We start from the raw sequence: 15297 nt of genomic DNA, 5'->3' as shown, positions 1-15297 counted from the left end.
AGCATAAGCGGGGTGGAGATAAGGAGAAGCAGACTCCCTGCTGAGCAGAGAGCCCCATGCAGGGCTCCATCCCTACTTTGGCTAGAATCTGCATACTAGTCTTTATATGCAAAAAGGCTCAGATCTGTGCACCAATCCATCTGTGAAGCCAAAAGCTACTCTGGTGTAAATATGCCATGGGGATCCATTTCAAAACACTGCTTCCTTTTGCCAAGGTCAGTGGCTATCACCGAAGTAACCAGAGAATGCCTGTGTCCTCACTCTCAAAAAGGCAGCCTCTTTTGCGACATTAAATTACAGCACTTTCTGTCCCTTTCTTTTCAACGGTAGAAATCTTTTTTTATCATTTTAAAGCAAAGATTGACCACCTTTAAATGAGAAGTTCTGATAAAGAGGAAAGTTTTAAAATTGTGTCCAGAAAGTAGCACCTGTCCAGGAGTTGAGAAAATAAATACAATGTGTCCAGGTTTCCCCACATTGGAGACTGATGGCTAAGTTGAACCGCTCTATAGTTTTGCTATTACACCCGAACTCCAGATGTAGGAGTATCTTGTTTATTTCCTCATTTCTTTTACCAAGTACATTTGGTGGTCAGTATTTCTCAGTAAGAGTCCGTAAGAGTGCACTCACACTGCCCTCAGTATTTGTAGTTCTGATAAAGCCCTAAAATGGAAGGGATTCAAAACAAGGCAGGCTAGCACATACATACTGGGCTGAAGCCAGATTTGCTTTGAATATAGCTTACACGATCAGTTTAGTTTTATTTCAAACGCAAGCCCCAAATACAACCCTTTTGACCTGAGTACTCCATCCCTAAATGGCAAACTAAACATTCATGAAAATTTAATGGCGAGGGAATTAGTACCTTCTTATGTTTCAGACTGTGAAATGGCACCAGGGAGCACTTTCAGAGACAGGCAGAAGCGTGTGGATGTGCTGGACCAAACCCGAAACATTTGTCCCTTCCACCTGTCATCCTTCATTAAGTCAGCTGGCTGCTAAGACACTCTGACAGGACACCATCACGATGCCACCCAAGAAAGGTATTTCAAAATAAAGACCTGGTTCTAGAATATTCTACTTTCCTTAGAGATTGGGAACTTGGAATAGACTTTTTCCAGAATTTTTCTTCCCTCTTTGGGTTTTCCCTTTTTTTATATTTCTGTGGTTTGAGACCTTTTGGGTCTTGAGAAATTGGAAAGGGTTTATTTTTTCCTTTAATCTCTTTTCTTTAATGGACATATGTTTCACCAACTAGTAAGTGCTCAAACTTACCTTTCTTTCATTCGGGGAGACAGTGTGGGGAAGCAAAATACACTGAGGTTCAGAGCAACAACTGAAACTGGGGGTTCTGTGTCCCAGCAAGGGACCTCTTGTCAGATTGGTGGGGGGGGGCGCAGCTTTGTGAAGGGGACCAGTTCTGATGCAGTTAGTGAATTAAATACAGTTCTGAAGTAAGTAAAGCTGAAGGGGAGAGGGAAGAGAATTGAGGCAGAGAAAGTGAAGAAAAGAGGCATAAAACCCTCCTGTGGGGGGTGTATGTGAAAAGCAGAGCGATATGATGACACACATTTTTGGTTGCTGTGACTTGTCACAGGGGTACATTTTCAGTACCCTGGAGATAGTGTGCAGCATGTTTGGCTGTCACTCTGTGATGTTTACTGAGCTTACATTGGCTCTGTTTGCAGCCTCATTTCAGTCCCCAAAAGACAAACGGGTAGAATTTTCAACTAGGGAATAACCTGGAAATACATGTTTGCTTTTCGGCATAGAACCATAGAATCCAGATGGCCCTGGTCCTGGTCCTTTCTTCAGCTGACTTGTTGAATCTTTAAATGGAAAGAGGAGACAGAGACCTCACTTAGAAATAATCCATTAAAGTCACCGAGCTTCAGGCTTGTGTCTAGAGAATGTGAGCAGGATCCTATTTAATAGGCTTAGTTGTTTTATTGACGTCAAACATCTGGACAGGCTTAGGAATATCATTATCAAAGTAGGTCAAAGTTTTCAGAAAACAAAAACAAAAGCAACCACTTTTGTGAGGCTCTACACGCATTTTCAAAGAAACTGTTAGAAATGGCCCAAAGATGCATATTGGCTTTTAATAGGGTGGGATTGGTTTTCCATTAATAAGGACAGTGCTTAAATCTTATTAAGATGTTCGAATTCAGCCCCTTTAGGGTTTTCCAACCTGGGTCCTCAAGTTCCTGGTTTTGGTAGTTATAATGTTTTCAGGCTCATTTCCGATCTAATAATCCTTACAGAAACTTGCAATAAGGCTACACAAGCTCTCCTAAATGCCAACCATTTTGTTAAACAAGTAAGAATGGCATTGATTATTCTTGCTGTTTATTCATGCTATTATTTAACATTTATTAACCTTATTGCTTTCATAACAATGGATGTTTTAAAGTTTAATCATTTTATTTTGATAGTGGATGGAATATATCTTGTGGCAGAAAAATGTGTAAATTTTTGAAAAGCGTATTAAAGAAAAACAAAGAATCCCACCACAAATAGATTACTGTAGACATTTGGTTTTCTTCTTCCAGACTTTGTCTATGAAAGTTATGTTTGGTTTATATTTAACGAAATGGATACAAATTAATTGATACATAATGAATGCAGTTTTTGAGACAATGGTCTGGCTTCATAAGAAACTAAAAGAACAATAGCATTGCCTATTTTGGTTACATAATATCATAGTATCATAATAATTGTTTCCATTATTGAGTGCCTATGACATGCTAGGCTCTATATAATATGTAGTGACGAATTACCATGATGGTTAGATGTGGAGGGATAACAAGTGATATCTTACTGTGATGGCTACCACTTTCAACACGCTGGGAAGGGCCATAGGAGGTCAACTGGCAGGTGCATTGCTCAGCATGTTGAACTTCCCTAGACAGGGCACAAGAGAAAACTGCTTATGGGTAGCCCATGAAGAGATGAAGGAAGGCAAACTGGTCTGCCTTGATCCCCCCTGTCTCCTGTTTTCACCTCATGGAGTTAGCACAACCCATCACTGTGTTGTGTTACCCGCCCCCCGGCAACAGCGCATTCCTGTAAGATGCCAGATCCTGTAAGATGCCAGATGCCACACTCCGTGTGCTGTTCCATTCAAGCCTGGAAGTGACAGAGATCCTAACACTCTGGGCCTGCTAGTGGTCGACTCTGCTGGGTGCTTGGTGCTCCAAGGGCAGGTGACTGGTTGGGACTGGGATGCTGTTGGAGCTGTAGGAAGGAAGGAAGCATTGGAAGGAATTTGATGAGGTCCATGAGGTTTGTGTCTGGCACAGAAAGGAAGGATTCCAAAAACATTTAGAATATGGAAATACTAGTACTTTGTGAGAATGAATGTGGGAAGATGAGAGAGGGAGTGTCAAAAATGGCTCTTGTGATTCTGGGTTCAGCAGCAGAGTAGAAGGAAATTCCAATAAGTAAAAGACTCTGGGGGGAGAAAAGGTTTGGTTGAGGGTATGGCTTGATTATCTGCAAAGTATTTTCTGGTGATAGAGATTTTGGCTGGGAGTTGAAGTTCCTAGAATCACATAACTTCCCAGGAAGAGTGTATAGCATAGCAAGGGAGGGTAGCCAGGGGGACAACTTCCACATTTAGTGGTGACTGGAGGAGGGTAAGCCCACTGAAGAAACAGAAAGGATGGGTCAGAGGGATAACCGGAGATCCTGCAGATCAGAGAAGCTAAGGGAGTGGAGAGTTTCCAGGAAGAGGACTGATGGTCAATTAAGAGCACCGGTGTATTGGGAAGAACTATCTTGCAGTGCAGACTAACCATTTGTAAAGATGATGATAATTCTGGGTTGTAATTTAAAATGTAATCATGTTGCACGCTCTCTCTCTCTGTCTTTGTTTAGAACAGATTAACAAAGTGTTAACTAGAAAAGCCCTTAGAAATTTTTCTTCAGTGCATGAACAGATTCTGTTATTTATAGTTAGAAGCTGCCTTTTGCTAAAAATAGTGCTCCTAAATGCTTTAAATGAATTAATGTTTGTGAAGGCCACTTGTAAACCCTGAAATGATGTGCAAAATGAGGGTGGCGATCATTGTCATGTTGTTACACTGTTGTTTGGTCAGATGCTTTTATCCCCAACAATGCAAAATAAACCCCGGCTCTGCTTATACAGCTTCTTCAAGGTTCTAAATTTGTGATGCTCATATAGATGATGTCTTACTATATTTAAAGATGAATAGACAGCATTTCCTAAAGAGATAAATAATATATATAGAAGTGTTAGAGTTATAAATTATCATAGAAATTCCTTCTATTCATTCACTTATTTATTTGGTCACTTCAACGAACAACGCATTTGATTCTTTTCATGTGCTCTGAGAAGAATGTGATGTGGCAGAGTCATCCTTCTCAAAGAGTCTATAGATTAATATATTCGGGTCAGTGCTGAACGGTTGTCGGAACAAAACCAGAATCAAAACATTGCTTTACAAGGTACAGAGGGCCTTTAAAAATTAGGAACATTGATGCATTTGTTTCTCACTGGGCCTGTGATTTCAGGATTTCTCTGCAATGGACAGCACTTCTTGGGTTTGAAATGCCCATCAGTGATGACCAACGGATGATAAGGGAATGATAAATTATTGACACTCTTATTTCCACTTCTTTGATTCCATTTTAAAAACCAGCCTTGTTGAGATACAATGTATGCACAATAAACTGTACACATTAAAAAGGTACAATTTAACGAGCTTTGACAAATATATACATAGTGCTATAATGACCAACACCATCAAGACTTCTGCTCCTCCCGAATGTTCCTTAGTTCTCTTTGGCATAAATCCATACATTCCACCCCCAACCACCCCTACACTCCACCACTAGAGCCAGGCAGTCGCTATGCTGCTTTTTTGTCATGGATTACTATGCATTTTCTAGAATTTCATGTAAATGGAATCATGCAGTAGGTACTCTTTTGTGCCTGGCTTCTTCCGTTTAACATACTGCTTTTGAGATTTACCCACATTATTAGATATACCAATAGTTTGTTTCTTTTTATTGTTGAGTAGCGTTCCATTATATGGGTGTACCACAGTTTGTTTATCCATTCACCTGTTGTTGAACATTTTAATTGTTTCCAATTTGGGGTCATTATGCATAAAGCTGCTGTGAACATTTGAATATAAGTCTTGTGTGAATATATGGATTGAAATTTCCGGGTTGTATGGCAAGTGATTGATTAACTTCATAAGAATCTGCCCAATTCTTGGGGCACCTGGGTGTCTCAGTTGGTTAAGCCTCTGCCTTCAGCTCAGGTCATGATCTCAGCGTCCTGGGACTGAGCCCCCTGTGGAGCCCCACATCAGGCTCCCTGCTCATAGGGAGTCTGCTTCTCCCTTCACCCCTCCCCCTCTCCCTCTGCACCTCCCCCTCTTCCTCTGCCCTCCCCCCACTCATGTGTGCATGCATGCGCATGTGCTCTCTCTCTCAAATAAATAAATAAGTAAATAAATAAACTGCTCCATTCTTTTCCAAAGTGGCTATAGCACTTGTATTTTTACCAGCGATGTATGACAGTTCTAGTGATCTGCATCCTCACGAAAAGTGGATGTTGCAAGTAAATCTTTTTAATTTTAGCCTTTTGAGAAGGTGTGTTGTAGTACATCCCTATGACTTTTATGTGCGTTTCCCTAATGACTAATGATGTTCAGAATGTTTTATGCTACTTTCTTTCTTTTGTCCCATCTTTTCTTTGTTCTTTATTCTCTTTTCTTACCTTTTTCTGGATTAAGTATTTTTTTAAACCATTCTATCTCCACTCTTGGTATATTAGCTGTATCTTTTTTTGTTACTCTATTTTGGTAGGTTTACAATATGCATCTTTAGCTTATCACATTGTACTTTCAAATAATGGTATATCACTTTACAGATATTTTAAGAAACTTAATTGTAGTATAATTTCATGTCCCCCTCCTGTATCTTATGTTACTGTTTTTGTACATTTTATTTCCATATGTATTAGAAACCACAATCTATCATTCTTATTTTTGCTTTAAACATTCAATTATCTTTACAAAGAAATTTGGAAAAATAAGAAAAAAAGTCTTTTGTATTTACCCATATATTTGCTATTTCCAGTGTTTTTCTTCCATATTTCAGATGCATTTTTTTTTTCTTCTGGGATCATTCTTCTTCTGCCTGAAAACTTCCTTTAGTATGTCTGGTAGGACAGGTCTGTGGGCAATGACTTCTCTCAAGATTTGTATGTCTGAAAGAGTCTTTACCTTAATTTTTTGAAAGATATTTTTTGGTGGGAATGGAATTATAGACTGACAATTTTTTCCCTTTTTCTTTTGTTTATTTGTTTTCCCTTTCAAGTGCTTTAAAAGTTTCTCTCTTTCATAGTTTCTGATGAGACGTCTGTGATCATTCTTATCTTGTGTCTCTTTTGTCTGGCTGTTTTTATGGTATTCTCATTATTACTGTTCATTCTGGCAATTTGTTTATGCTGTGCCTTGGTATAATTTTATTCAACTCTTTTTCTGTTTGGAGTTCACTGAGATTTTTGGACCTTTGGTGTATAGTTGCAATCAAATTTTTTTTTTTTTTTAAGAGAGAGAGAGAGAGAGAGAGAGAGTACCCCCCGGGCCAGTTGGGGAAGGGGCAAAGGGAAGGGGGAGAGAGAATCCCAAGCAGTCTCTCCGCCCAGGGAGAGTCCGATGCCGGGCTCAATCCCATGGCCCTGAGATCACAACTTGAGTTGAAATCAAGAGTCAGATGCCCAACTAACTGAGCCACCCAGGTGCCCTAGTTGCTATCAAATTTTTAAAACATTTTTGGCCATTATTTCCTCACTTTTTTCTGACTCCCCCTTCTGGAACTTCAATTACATCTTTGTTAGATAATTTAATTTCATCCCACAGGTCAGAGATGCTCTTCCATTTTTTTTTAATCTTCTATTTTACTTCTTTCATTTTGGGTAAAATCTCTGTCTTCAAATTTGATGCTCTTACCTTCATCAATGTCAAATCCACTGTTGATTGCATCCAGTGTATTTGTCATTTCAGATATCCTATTTTTCATCTCTAGAGTTTGATTTATATTTTCACAATATTTTTTATTTTTTCACGTCATGTTCTTAAGCACATGGAGTGTATTTATTTGCTGGTTTACTATTAATGTGTGCTAATTCTATCATCTATGACATTTCTGGCATTTCTGTGTCTATTGATTCTTTTCATTGCTCTCTTGGTTGGGAGGTATTCATTTCCCAACTTCTTTGTCAGCCTGGTGATTATTTTATTTGCTGTTGGAGATGTTGAATTTTACATTTTTGGGTCCTGGGTTCTTTGGTATTCCTTTAAATATTGTCGGATTATATTCTGGGATGCAGTTAAGTTACTTCAAATTAGCTAGATACTTTTGAGATTTGATCTTCAGCTCTGTTAGGGTGAGCTCAGGGTAGATTTAGTAGATTTAACTTGGTCTAGGCAATGACTTTCTAAGGGCTCTAACCAATGCTCCATGAACTAGGAGGTTTCTCCTCCCTGCCTAGTGGAAAACCTCAACTGTTCCTGTCTCTTGTGAGCTCCAGAAATTATTCTGCCTACTCTTTTATTTCTGGTATTTCACCTCACACATTCTAGCTACTTTGGGCTCCCTGAAAACAGAACTATGTCCCCTCAGCTCAGTGAGACCATAAGCCTCTGTTTGGGTCCCTCTCTCTATGTTGCAGCCTAGAAACTCCTTAGGCATAGTGATCAGGCCATGTCAGGGCTCATCTCATTTGCTCCCTTTCTTTCCAGGATCACTGTTTTGGGCTGTCTGTTCAGCAATGTCTGAAAAGAAATGTTTCATATATTTTGTCTGGCTTTTTAGTTGCTTAAGGTAAGAGGGTTAATTCATTCCTACTTATTTCACTGTAGCTGGAAGCAAAACCTCAGTACCGTGTTTATAGTATGCTTTGACTTAATTATTTGAGGATTCCTTCTAGTTATCAAAACTTTTAGGGGCGCCTGGTAGGCTCAGTCGTTAAGCGTCTGACTTTGGCTCAGGTCATGATCCCAGGGTCCTGGGATTGAGCCCCATGTTGGGCCCCCTGCTCTGTGGGAAGCCTGCTTCTCCTTCTTCCACTCTACCTGCTTGTGTTTTCTCTCTCGCTGTGTCTCTCTCTGTCAAATAAATAAAATCTTTAAAAAAAACCTTTTAGATGATGTAAGCAGATAATTGAGGACATCTTCAAAATATCTTTCTCCTTTGGAGTAGTTCTCATGGGCCTGGTCTTTACTAAAGATATAAACTTTTAGTATCTGAGTTCCATATGCCAGTATTCATAATTTTGAGGTTTATACACATGGTATGTTCTAATGGGGAAAAAATGAAATTCCACTCTTGTCTGATGTCTTTATAGGTCTTGGAGAGACTTAAAGAAGAGTCATGAAGTCCATAACCTTTACTAAGTGAGAAATTAAAAGGATCAAAACCAAAATTGCCCCAGACAATGACACATACCCCTCTGAAGAAGCCGAATCTCTAAGGCTTTTCCTCCTGTGACATATTCCACAATGATTGCTCCAATTTGGAGAAATTTATCCATAATACTAACTAATTATCTCATGCTAGTAGGTGAGAATTCTTCCTCTTCTTCTGGTTATGGTATGGAGAGAAGTCAGTTCCCATCAATGCAGACATTCATAACAAATTATTAAATTGTTCTCTTAGTCCCAGGTGTATGAATAGGCTGTGTACCTTCAATTTTAGCTCATTTAACACAATATTTATTGTTTATTGAATACAACAAAAAACATGATGTCGAGAAGCTCAGAAGCTTTTGGGGGGAAATGAGACAAAGACAGAAAATATTAAAAAACAGCATAAGACCATAATGAGAAAGATGTTTGGATGGAGGATATGAAGTGTCGATTGAATTGTAGAGGCAATACATACTATGTGCTTTTTCTCATTTCCAACTCTTTAATCTTCTTTTATGGCTCTCTAGTGAACATTCTTCAATTTATTCTGACCATTCCTTAGCTGCTGAGCTGAAACATTCAGAAGATATGAATTTGATGAGTTCTGAGTATATTCTGACTGCTAGCATTCTGTCTATGCATCCCAGACCTGCACTTGTTCTTATCAGCACATCATAGTATTATCTCTTGGCATTGTGGGTCGTGGAACAAATGTTGGAATCATGCAGGCCTGAGTTTGGATCTTTGTTACCTTTGCAGCCTTTAGATCTTGAGAGGGTGTATTAGTTAAAGGCAATTTCGTTGAAGACAACATATTCCAGCTTAGCTAGCTCAAGCTACAAGATAGCAGGGGGTGACTCATGGAACCCAAAGGCAAGAATGAAATTGAGTCTCAAGCTCAGATAGAACCTGAAAATGTGGCACTCCGGGAAATATGCTTCATTCTTCTTTCTGGCTGCGTATGGTTTTCTCCCTCCTGTAGTAGACATGACAGGTAAGGCCAAGGCCAAGAGTGACCAAAGCCTTCATTTTCTCAGCCATGTGGGTGACAACATATGTGTATGTTTATGTCAGGGTACAGTTCACAGAAAATGTCGGGGAGGTGGTAGAAAAGTTCCCATAAAAGCAGAGTGACTGGGAGAATAAAACGATGATTACTCTCCATAACGAATCATTTCACCTCTTTTAGTTCAACTTACTTATATATAGGAGGTCCTCCATAAATATTAACTCTCTTCTCCCTGACTTTCTTTCTAGTCAGTTTTCATTCTCTGTCCTAGACAATTTTCTGCTAAGAGTGTACAAGATGTACTGCCCACAAATAGGAATATGTCTTGATAAAACAAGTTACATTTCCGTAATTTATCAAGGCAAGGATTCGTATATTCCTCCTGGGTCAAATTGATGCTGTGGAAAGTAACAGAGATTGGTTTTGAAGATTCTTCACCCAAGAAGGTTGCCAGCTGGGGTGAGGATTATGTAGATACAGAGGCTGCGTGTGGTGTGAACTCCTGGGCTGTCCTTTGGGTATTGCAAACGGCCCTCAGGAAAATGCATTAACCAAGTCAAGAAACCATAGTGTGAGGATTCCCTCAGGGCAAAAGGGATGGTTTTTGAAGAACTCACAAATTTCCCCATGCAATGGCCATGGATGGCCACAAGAAGACATGGTAGCCACTAAGTGTGAGTAAAGATACTTAACTTTTTGTCTTTCTAATACTCGTTCTACTATTCTAGGCAAGAACCAGAAGCTACATAGTGAGTAGAAAAGGAGGCATAGGTCATGAGAAGTGGTCAAAGATATGCTTCCATTTCCTTCCCCACTTAGGTCTCCAGGCCTCAGTTGTTGGCATGAATGAGGAGAGGGGAGAATCTTTGAATAGGCTGTGAGATTGCAGTTTTAACTTAGACTGGACTGGGTATTTTAATACCTTACTACCAGAAAATGGGTATGAATGATCAAAGTGAGGTGGTTCTTATAACTATAAAACCTATGGAATCTGTCTAAAATATTATCCAGGGCTGGGAAAATGAAATCCAATGGAGCCTGATTTAAGGTAGCATTATATTTACCCTTTAATTAAATGATCTACACTTATTGAAGTGAATATAGTTATAATTAGTAGGGCACATAGTAGATTTTGATAGAAATACTCAGTTCTTTCTCTTAAGGGAACTAGTTAAACCTTTAAGCAGGACAGCCAAGGAATTGCTTAGAGGGTGGTATGGCTCATCCACCATTCTCTGTGCTCCATTCTGCTCCTGGCCTGATCTTAGCTGAGATCTCTAGTTGCGATTCTTCTTACTAATAACCTATGACCAAGAGTTCGCAATCTTTGCTTTCTAACTGTGAGAATGACTTCATGATGCTGCAAGTTCTTCTCTACTCCTGAGTACTAATGTTCTGTCTTCTTCCTCATGTCCTCCTTGAAGGGGAAGGTGGTCTACACACTGTGTAGATCGAAGAGGCCTTTCTCCCCCTTTGATGTTAATGCTATTTTCTGCTTAAAGTCTTAACTGGAAATGGGTCCCTCGTTTATGCCACACCATGACACTTCGAGTAATAAAGAATTAAACAGCCTTCTCAGCAACAGTCACTGTTTTGTTTTTCTTGCACTTCATAGCCAGTATTGTGTGCAAGTTAACATTACAAAGCCCAAGCCTTCACATATGATGATTTTGTGAAATGGAATTCTCAACTTCAAATATATTTCCTTTTTGCTGAACCTCCTGACTTGCGTTCAGGTCAGTTCTCCTGTTCTTAAACATCTGGTTTTTGAGAAGCGGTGACCAATACAATAAACTCTCTTTCCCCAGTTCTATCCACCTTAAAAAATTATTGGACTCAAAGAAGTAAAGTCTTCTTGCCTTTCTGCCCTCTCCCGAAACACACAGTTTTTCAGAGCTCCAGAGTTTCTATGACTCCACATGAAAGATTTTGCATATAGATACATCTCAGTAATACTCACCTGTGGAACACTTCTGAAATAAATGTATTCTAGTCTTTAATACCTTCCTGTCAAGGATCTTCTTGCAAAACTGTCTCCTGGACCCTGCAGGTGAGGACTTGTAAGTTTCAGTCAAAATGTGAAACAGCCCAGGATTCATGCCCTTCCCCATATTATGATAATACAATGTGATCTAGGATCCAGTCCTCCAAAGCTCTCTGACTTCCACCTTTTATTTTAGCTTCCTTTCATGGACGTATCTGAGTTTCTCATAAAATTATCAATACAATATTTTCACACTACAGTGTAAATTATTGGTAGCTGAAAGAGTGCTTTGCAGTTTGCAGCTCTGGCTCATTTTTTAGCCTTGCCTAATTCCTACAATATCATCCGTTATGTCCCCTCCTTCATCGGAAAGCTTAGTTGGTTTTACATTGTTCTCATGTAATGTTTAGACTCCCCAGTCTGGTGTCTCATGGTCTTTTGCCATTTGAACTTAGTCTTATTTTAAATTCATATCAAACCCCTTTGATCTACTTTCCATTTCCGGCATATTGAACACGTTTTTCCAACCTCTATGTTTTATTTTTTGGGAGTAATCACCTTAGCTCCTCTCAGTTTTTGCTCATCATTTTCCTATCCATCCTTCAAGGCTCAGTTGATAACCACCTCCTCTGTGATGTTTTTCTGGATTTCCTCAGTAAGACATAATTTCTTTCTCTTCATATTTCGTGTGGCATTAAATATTCATCACTTATATATTACTCTTCTCCAAGTGCTTTGGAGTGGATGTTATTTATGTCCTTTATACAGCTGGTGACTATTTTTTCCAAATATTGACATACTTGGCCAGATCTTTTTTTTTTCAATTTGTGAGTTTCTTTATATAATTTTTTAAATACACTTATAAAATTAAATTGTATTTTGTTAGGTTGTGAGCTTGAAAAATTTCAAGACTGAAGTGAGCTTGTTGTGGCCAGTTGGCTAGTTGCTAAACTGATGGTTTGTGTTTGCTGGACAACACATTATTGCCTTAGAGAAAATTTACATGGGGAAGCAGATTGCAATGCACATGTTGCTTGGAGAGCCCGTGAAAAGACTTGAGGGATATTTCAGCCAGGTCTGATGGAGCATTCCAGTTTTGCCAGCAGAAACACACACACACACACACACACACACACACACACACACACACACACACACACACACACACACACACTGGAATGGCTTGTCTTCTCCAGGATTTGTATCTCTTTAACTGGATAATGTTTAATAAGCACTAACATTGGGCACCTGGGTGGCTCAGTTGATTAAGCGACTGCCTTCGGCTCAGGTCATGATCCTGGAGTCCTGGGATCGAGTCCCACATCTGGCTCTCTGCTCAGCAGGGAGTCTGCTTCTCCCTCTGACCCTCCCCCCTCTCATGTTCTCTCTCTCTCTCAAATAAATGAATAAAATCTTTAAAAAAAAATAAGCACTAACATTATTTCTTCTTTGACTTCCCATTTTCTGTGCCTCTTTTTCTGATCACTTTCTCTTTTGACCCCTTTGTTTTTTACATTTATTAATACTACCATTTTGGCTATTTATTCTGCTTTAGGAGCCATTCTGTCTCCTTAGGAAGGTTTTGCATGTGTCAGATCCCGTCTTTTATGTTTTGATGTTTAATAGCACTCAAAAGTTTTGGATTTCTGTTTTTTGTTTTTTTAATATTAGAGTGTGCTCACTTACTAATCAACACTTTCTTGCTTTTTTTCTTGCTTTTTTAATAAAGAAAAATAGAAAATTTTGCAATATTATAGTTTGCAAAACATTTGTAACCAGGACTCTTCCAGAAACTCAGGATGTATTATCCTGTCACTAATTACCCTGGAAGCTCTGGGAAAGCAGGGACGTGGCAGACTTTTAATACTGTATATCCCCTACTGCAACAAGAATAGTTAAGACCTTGTAAATATTTATTGAGTGAATGGCCAACTATAAAGCATAGGTGCAGGCATAATGGGTGAGGGAAACTAGGTTTTTTAAGACACCTCCTGAGACCTGCTTTCAGGTTGTATAAGAGGAGGTAATTATAGTCTGGGACTTCACTCCCTGTTCTTAGCTCATGCTTGCAGGAGGCGTTAGAAAAGGAGCTTGGCCTCTGGTACTATTTTCCTCTGTAGGTTATATGGAAGCAAAGGCAGGACTTAAGGAAGTAGGTCTATTTTTAGACTCAGTGACATATTTAAATAGGTTGCAATAGAAAGTAGTGCAAAGATATTTCACAGGTAGAATATCACATCCAGGGTGCTTTAACACTGCATTCAAGTGACCTGTGATGGGATGGGTAGAAGCATCTGTAAACTGAAATAAGTCACTGTGAGCTCCTCTTTGTAACCTACGACTCCGGCAGTGGGTGACTCAGGCTGTGGGGTCAGGAGACCTGGGTGTTATGTCTAGCACCATGATGCCACTTTAGTTTACAGACTTGGAGATTAATCTAATGAACCTTCAGTAGTTTTCTTCATTAAAAAAAAAAATCTGTCTAGTTTTTTGTTCCCCCATAAATTTCTTTTGGTCTATGTCCAAATGTTGGTGAGGGCGCTAGATCCTCGTGAGCTAGCAGCACCGATTGTTAGGAGGGGAAATTATCCCACTCATGAGTGAGTGACATTTGCTTTCCCTGTGAGGAAAAATGATCTGCATAATGCTGGGTAGAAGTAGGGAACACAGCCTGCGGTTCCCTCCGATGACTTTGATCCTCTGCAGTTGCATCTCCTCTGGATGGAGGGATGGGCTGTTTGAGGGACAGAGCTGCCAGCCTGCATGAACACTAGAGCCAAAGATGGCAAATTTAAAAAATCAGAAATTTCAAGGGGAAAGATTTATAATAGCTACACTAAGAAGTATGTTGATATTGAGAGCTCTGAGAGGTCCAGTGAAGGAAAATAGAGGATCTTCTATAAGAAAATTATGAAAGAGCCCCACAGAAGCAGTCCTAACTTAGTCTAGCAAATCTTGACTCTCTCTGTGGCTTGTGCCTCTTTCTTCCATGTGACTTTGCTCATGGTACTCCTTCCTCTTGGAAAATTTTCCTGTGCTAATCCAAAGCCCCCAAGACTCAGGGGAAAATGTGCTAAGTCTGAGACTAGAAGGAAGTTTCTGTGTGATATCCCTTTTGTTCATTCATGGCTTGGTTCGTCCATCCATCCATCCATCCATTTATTTACTCATTCCTGTCACAAATGTTGGCTGAGTGCTTACTCTTTGTCAGGCACTAAGGAAGAAGAGTTGAAGATCAACCAAGGCCCCGTCTTCCTGGAGTGTGCTTGCTTGTGGGGAAAATAAATAGTGGATCAATGAACAACTAACTAGATAACAGAAGGCCATGTGGTGACGGGGTTAGGAAGAAAATTAAAGAAGGGTGAGAGAGCTAGTGATGACATAGTTTTTGGATTCTTTGTCTGTCCAGCTGCACTTGCCCCTCAGTGAGATGGACCAGCGAGGGAAACTTGGCAGAGCTGACTTTGAGTTTAGGGTGGTTTTTCACCCCATGTTTCTCCCTCCGGTCTCTAAGATCTGCAGCTGAAGGCAGCTCCTTCTCTCTTTGTTGCCACTTCACTGCATTGTTTGGCTCGGATGAACCAGAAACCTCTTTTCTTTTTCTCATGTTCACAGTGTTGTAGAAATCGCTCATCTGTCAATGTTCCTGTTTTCCTTTTGTTTTATGCATCTACACCTTCTAAGATCCCTTCACTACCACGTACAGTCGGATCTTGGGATGTTTTAAAGACAAGTGCATCTATACAATCCACCACATCTAAATGGGTTCATCCACTTAATCTGTTTAAAACTGAGATAACAACACAGCCATCACTCAATGGGCTGTCCTTCCTCTTGGCCGATTCTATTTCTTTTTT

General features: G+C 39.7%; 1 protein-coding gene across 1 annotated transcript in view; it reads left to right on the top strand.

Annotated features, from left to right (window-relative positions):
• The first annotated feature begins 962 nt into the window (after positions 1-962).
• Positions 963-15297, top strand: part of TMC1 (transmembrane channel like 1) — a 150132-nt gene continuing 135797 nt past the window's right edge. The window contains exon 1 of the mRNA XM_027616273.2: positions 963-1043. Coding sequence (XP_027472074.2) covers positions 1028-1043 — 16 coding nt within the window. The 5' untranslated portion in view covers positions 963-1027. The remainder of the gene's footprint in view (positions 1044-15297) is intronic.

Source organism: Zalophus californianus, chromosome 13 (assembly GCF_009762305.2).
Source record: "Zalophus californianus isolate mZalCal1 chromosome 13, mZalCal1.pri.v2, whole genome shotgun sequence".
Classification (NCBI taxonomy): domain Eukaryota; kingdom Metazoa; phylum Chordata; class Mammalia; order Carnivora; family Otariidae; genus Zalophus; species Zalophus californianus.
Note: the sequence above shows the minus strand (reverse complement) of the source record. Positions and strands in the feature narration are given on the sequence as shown.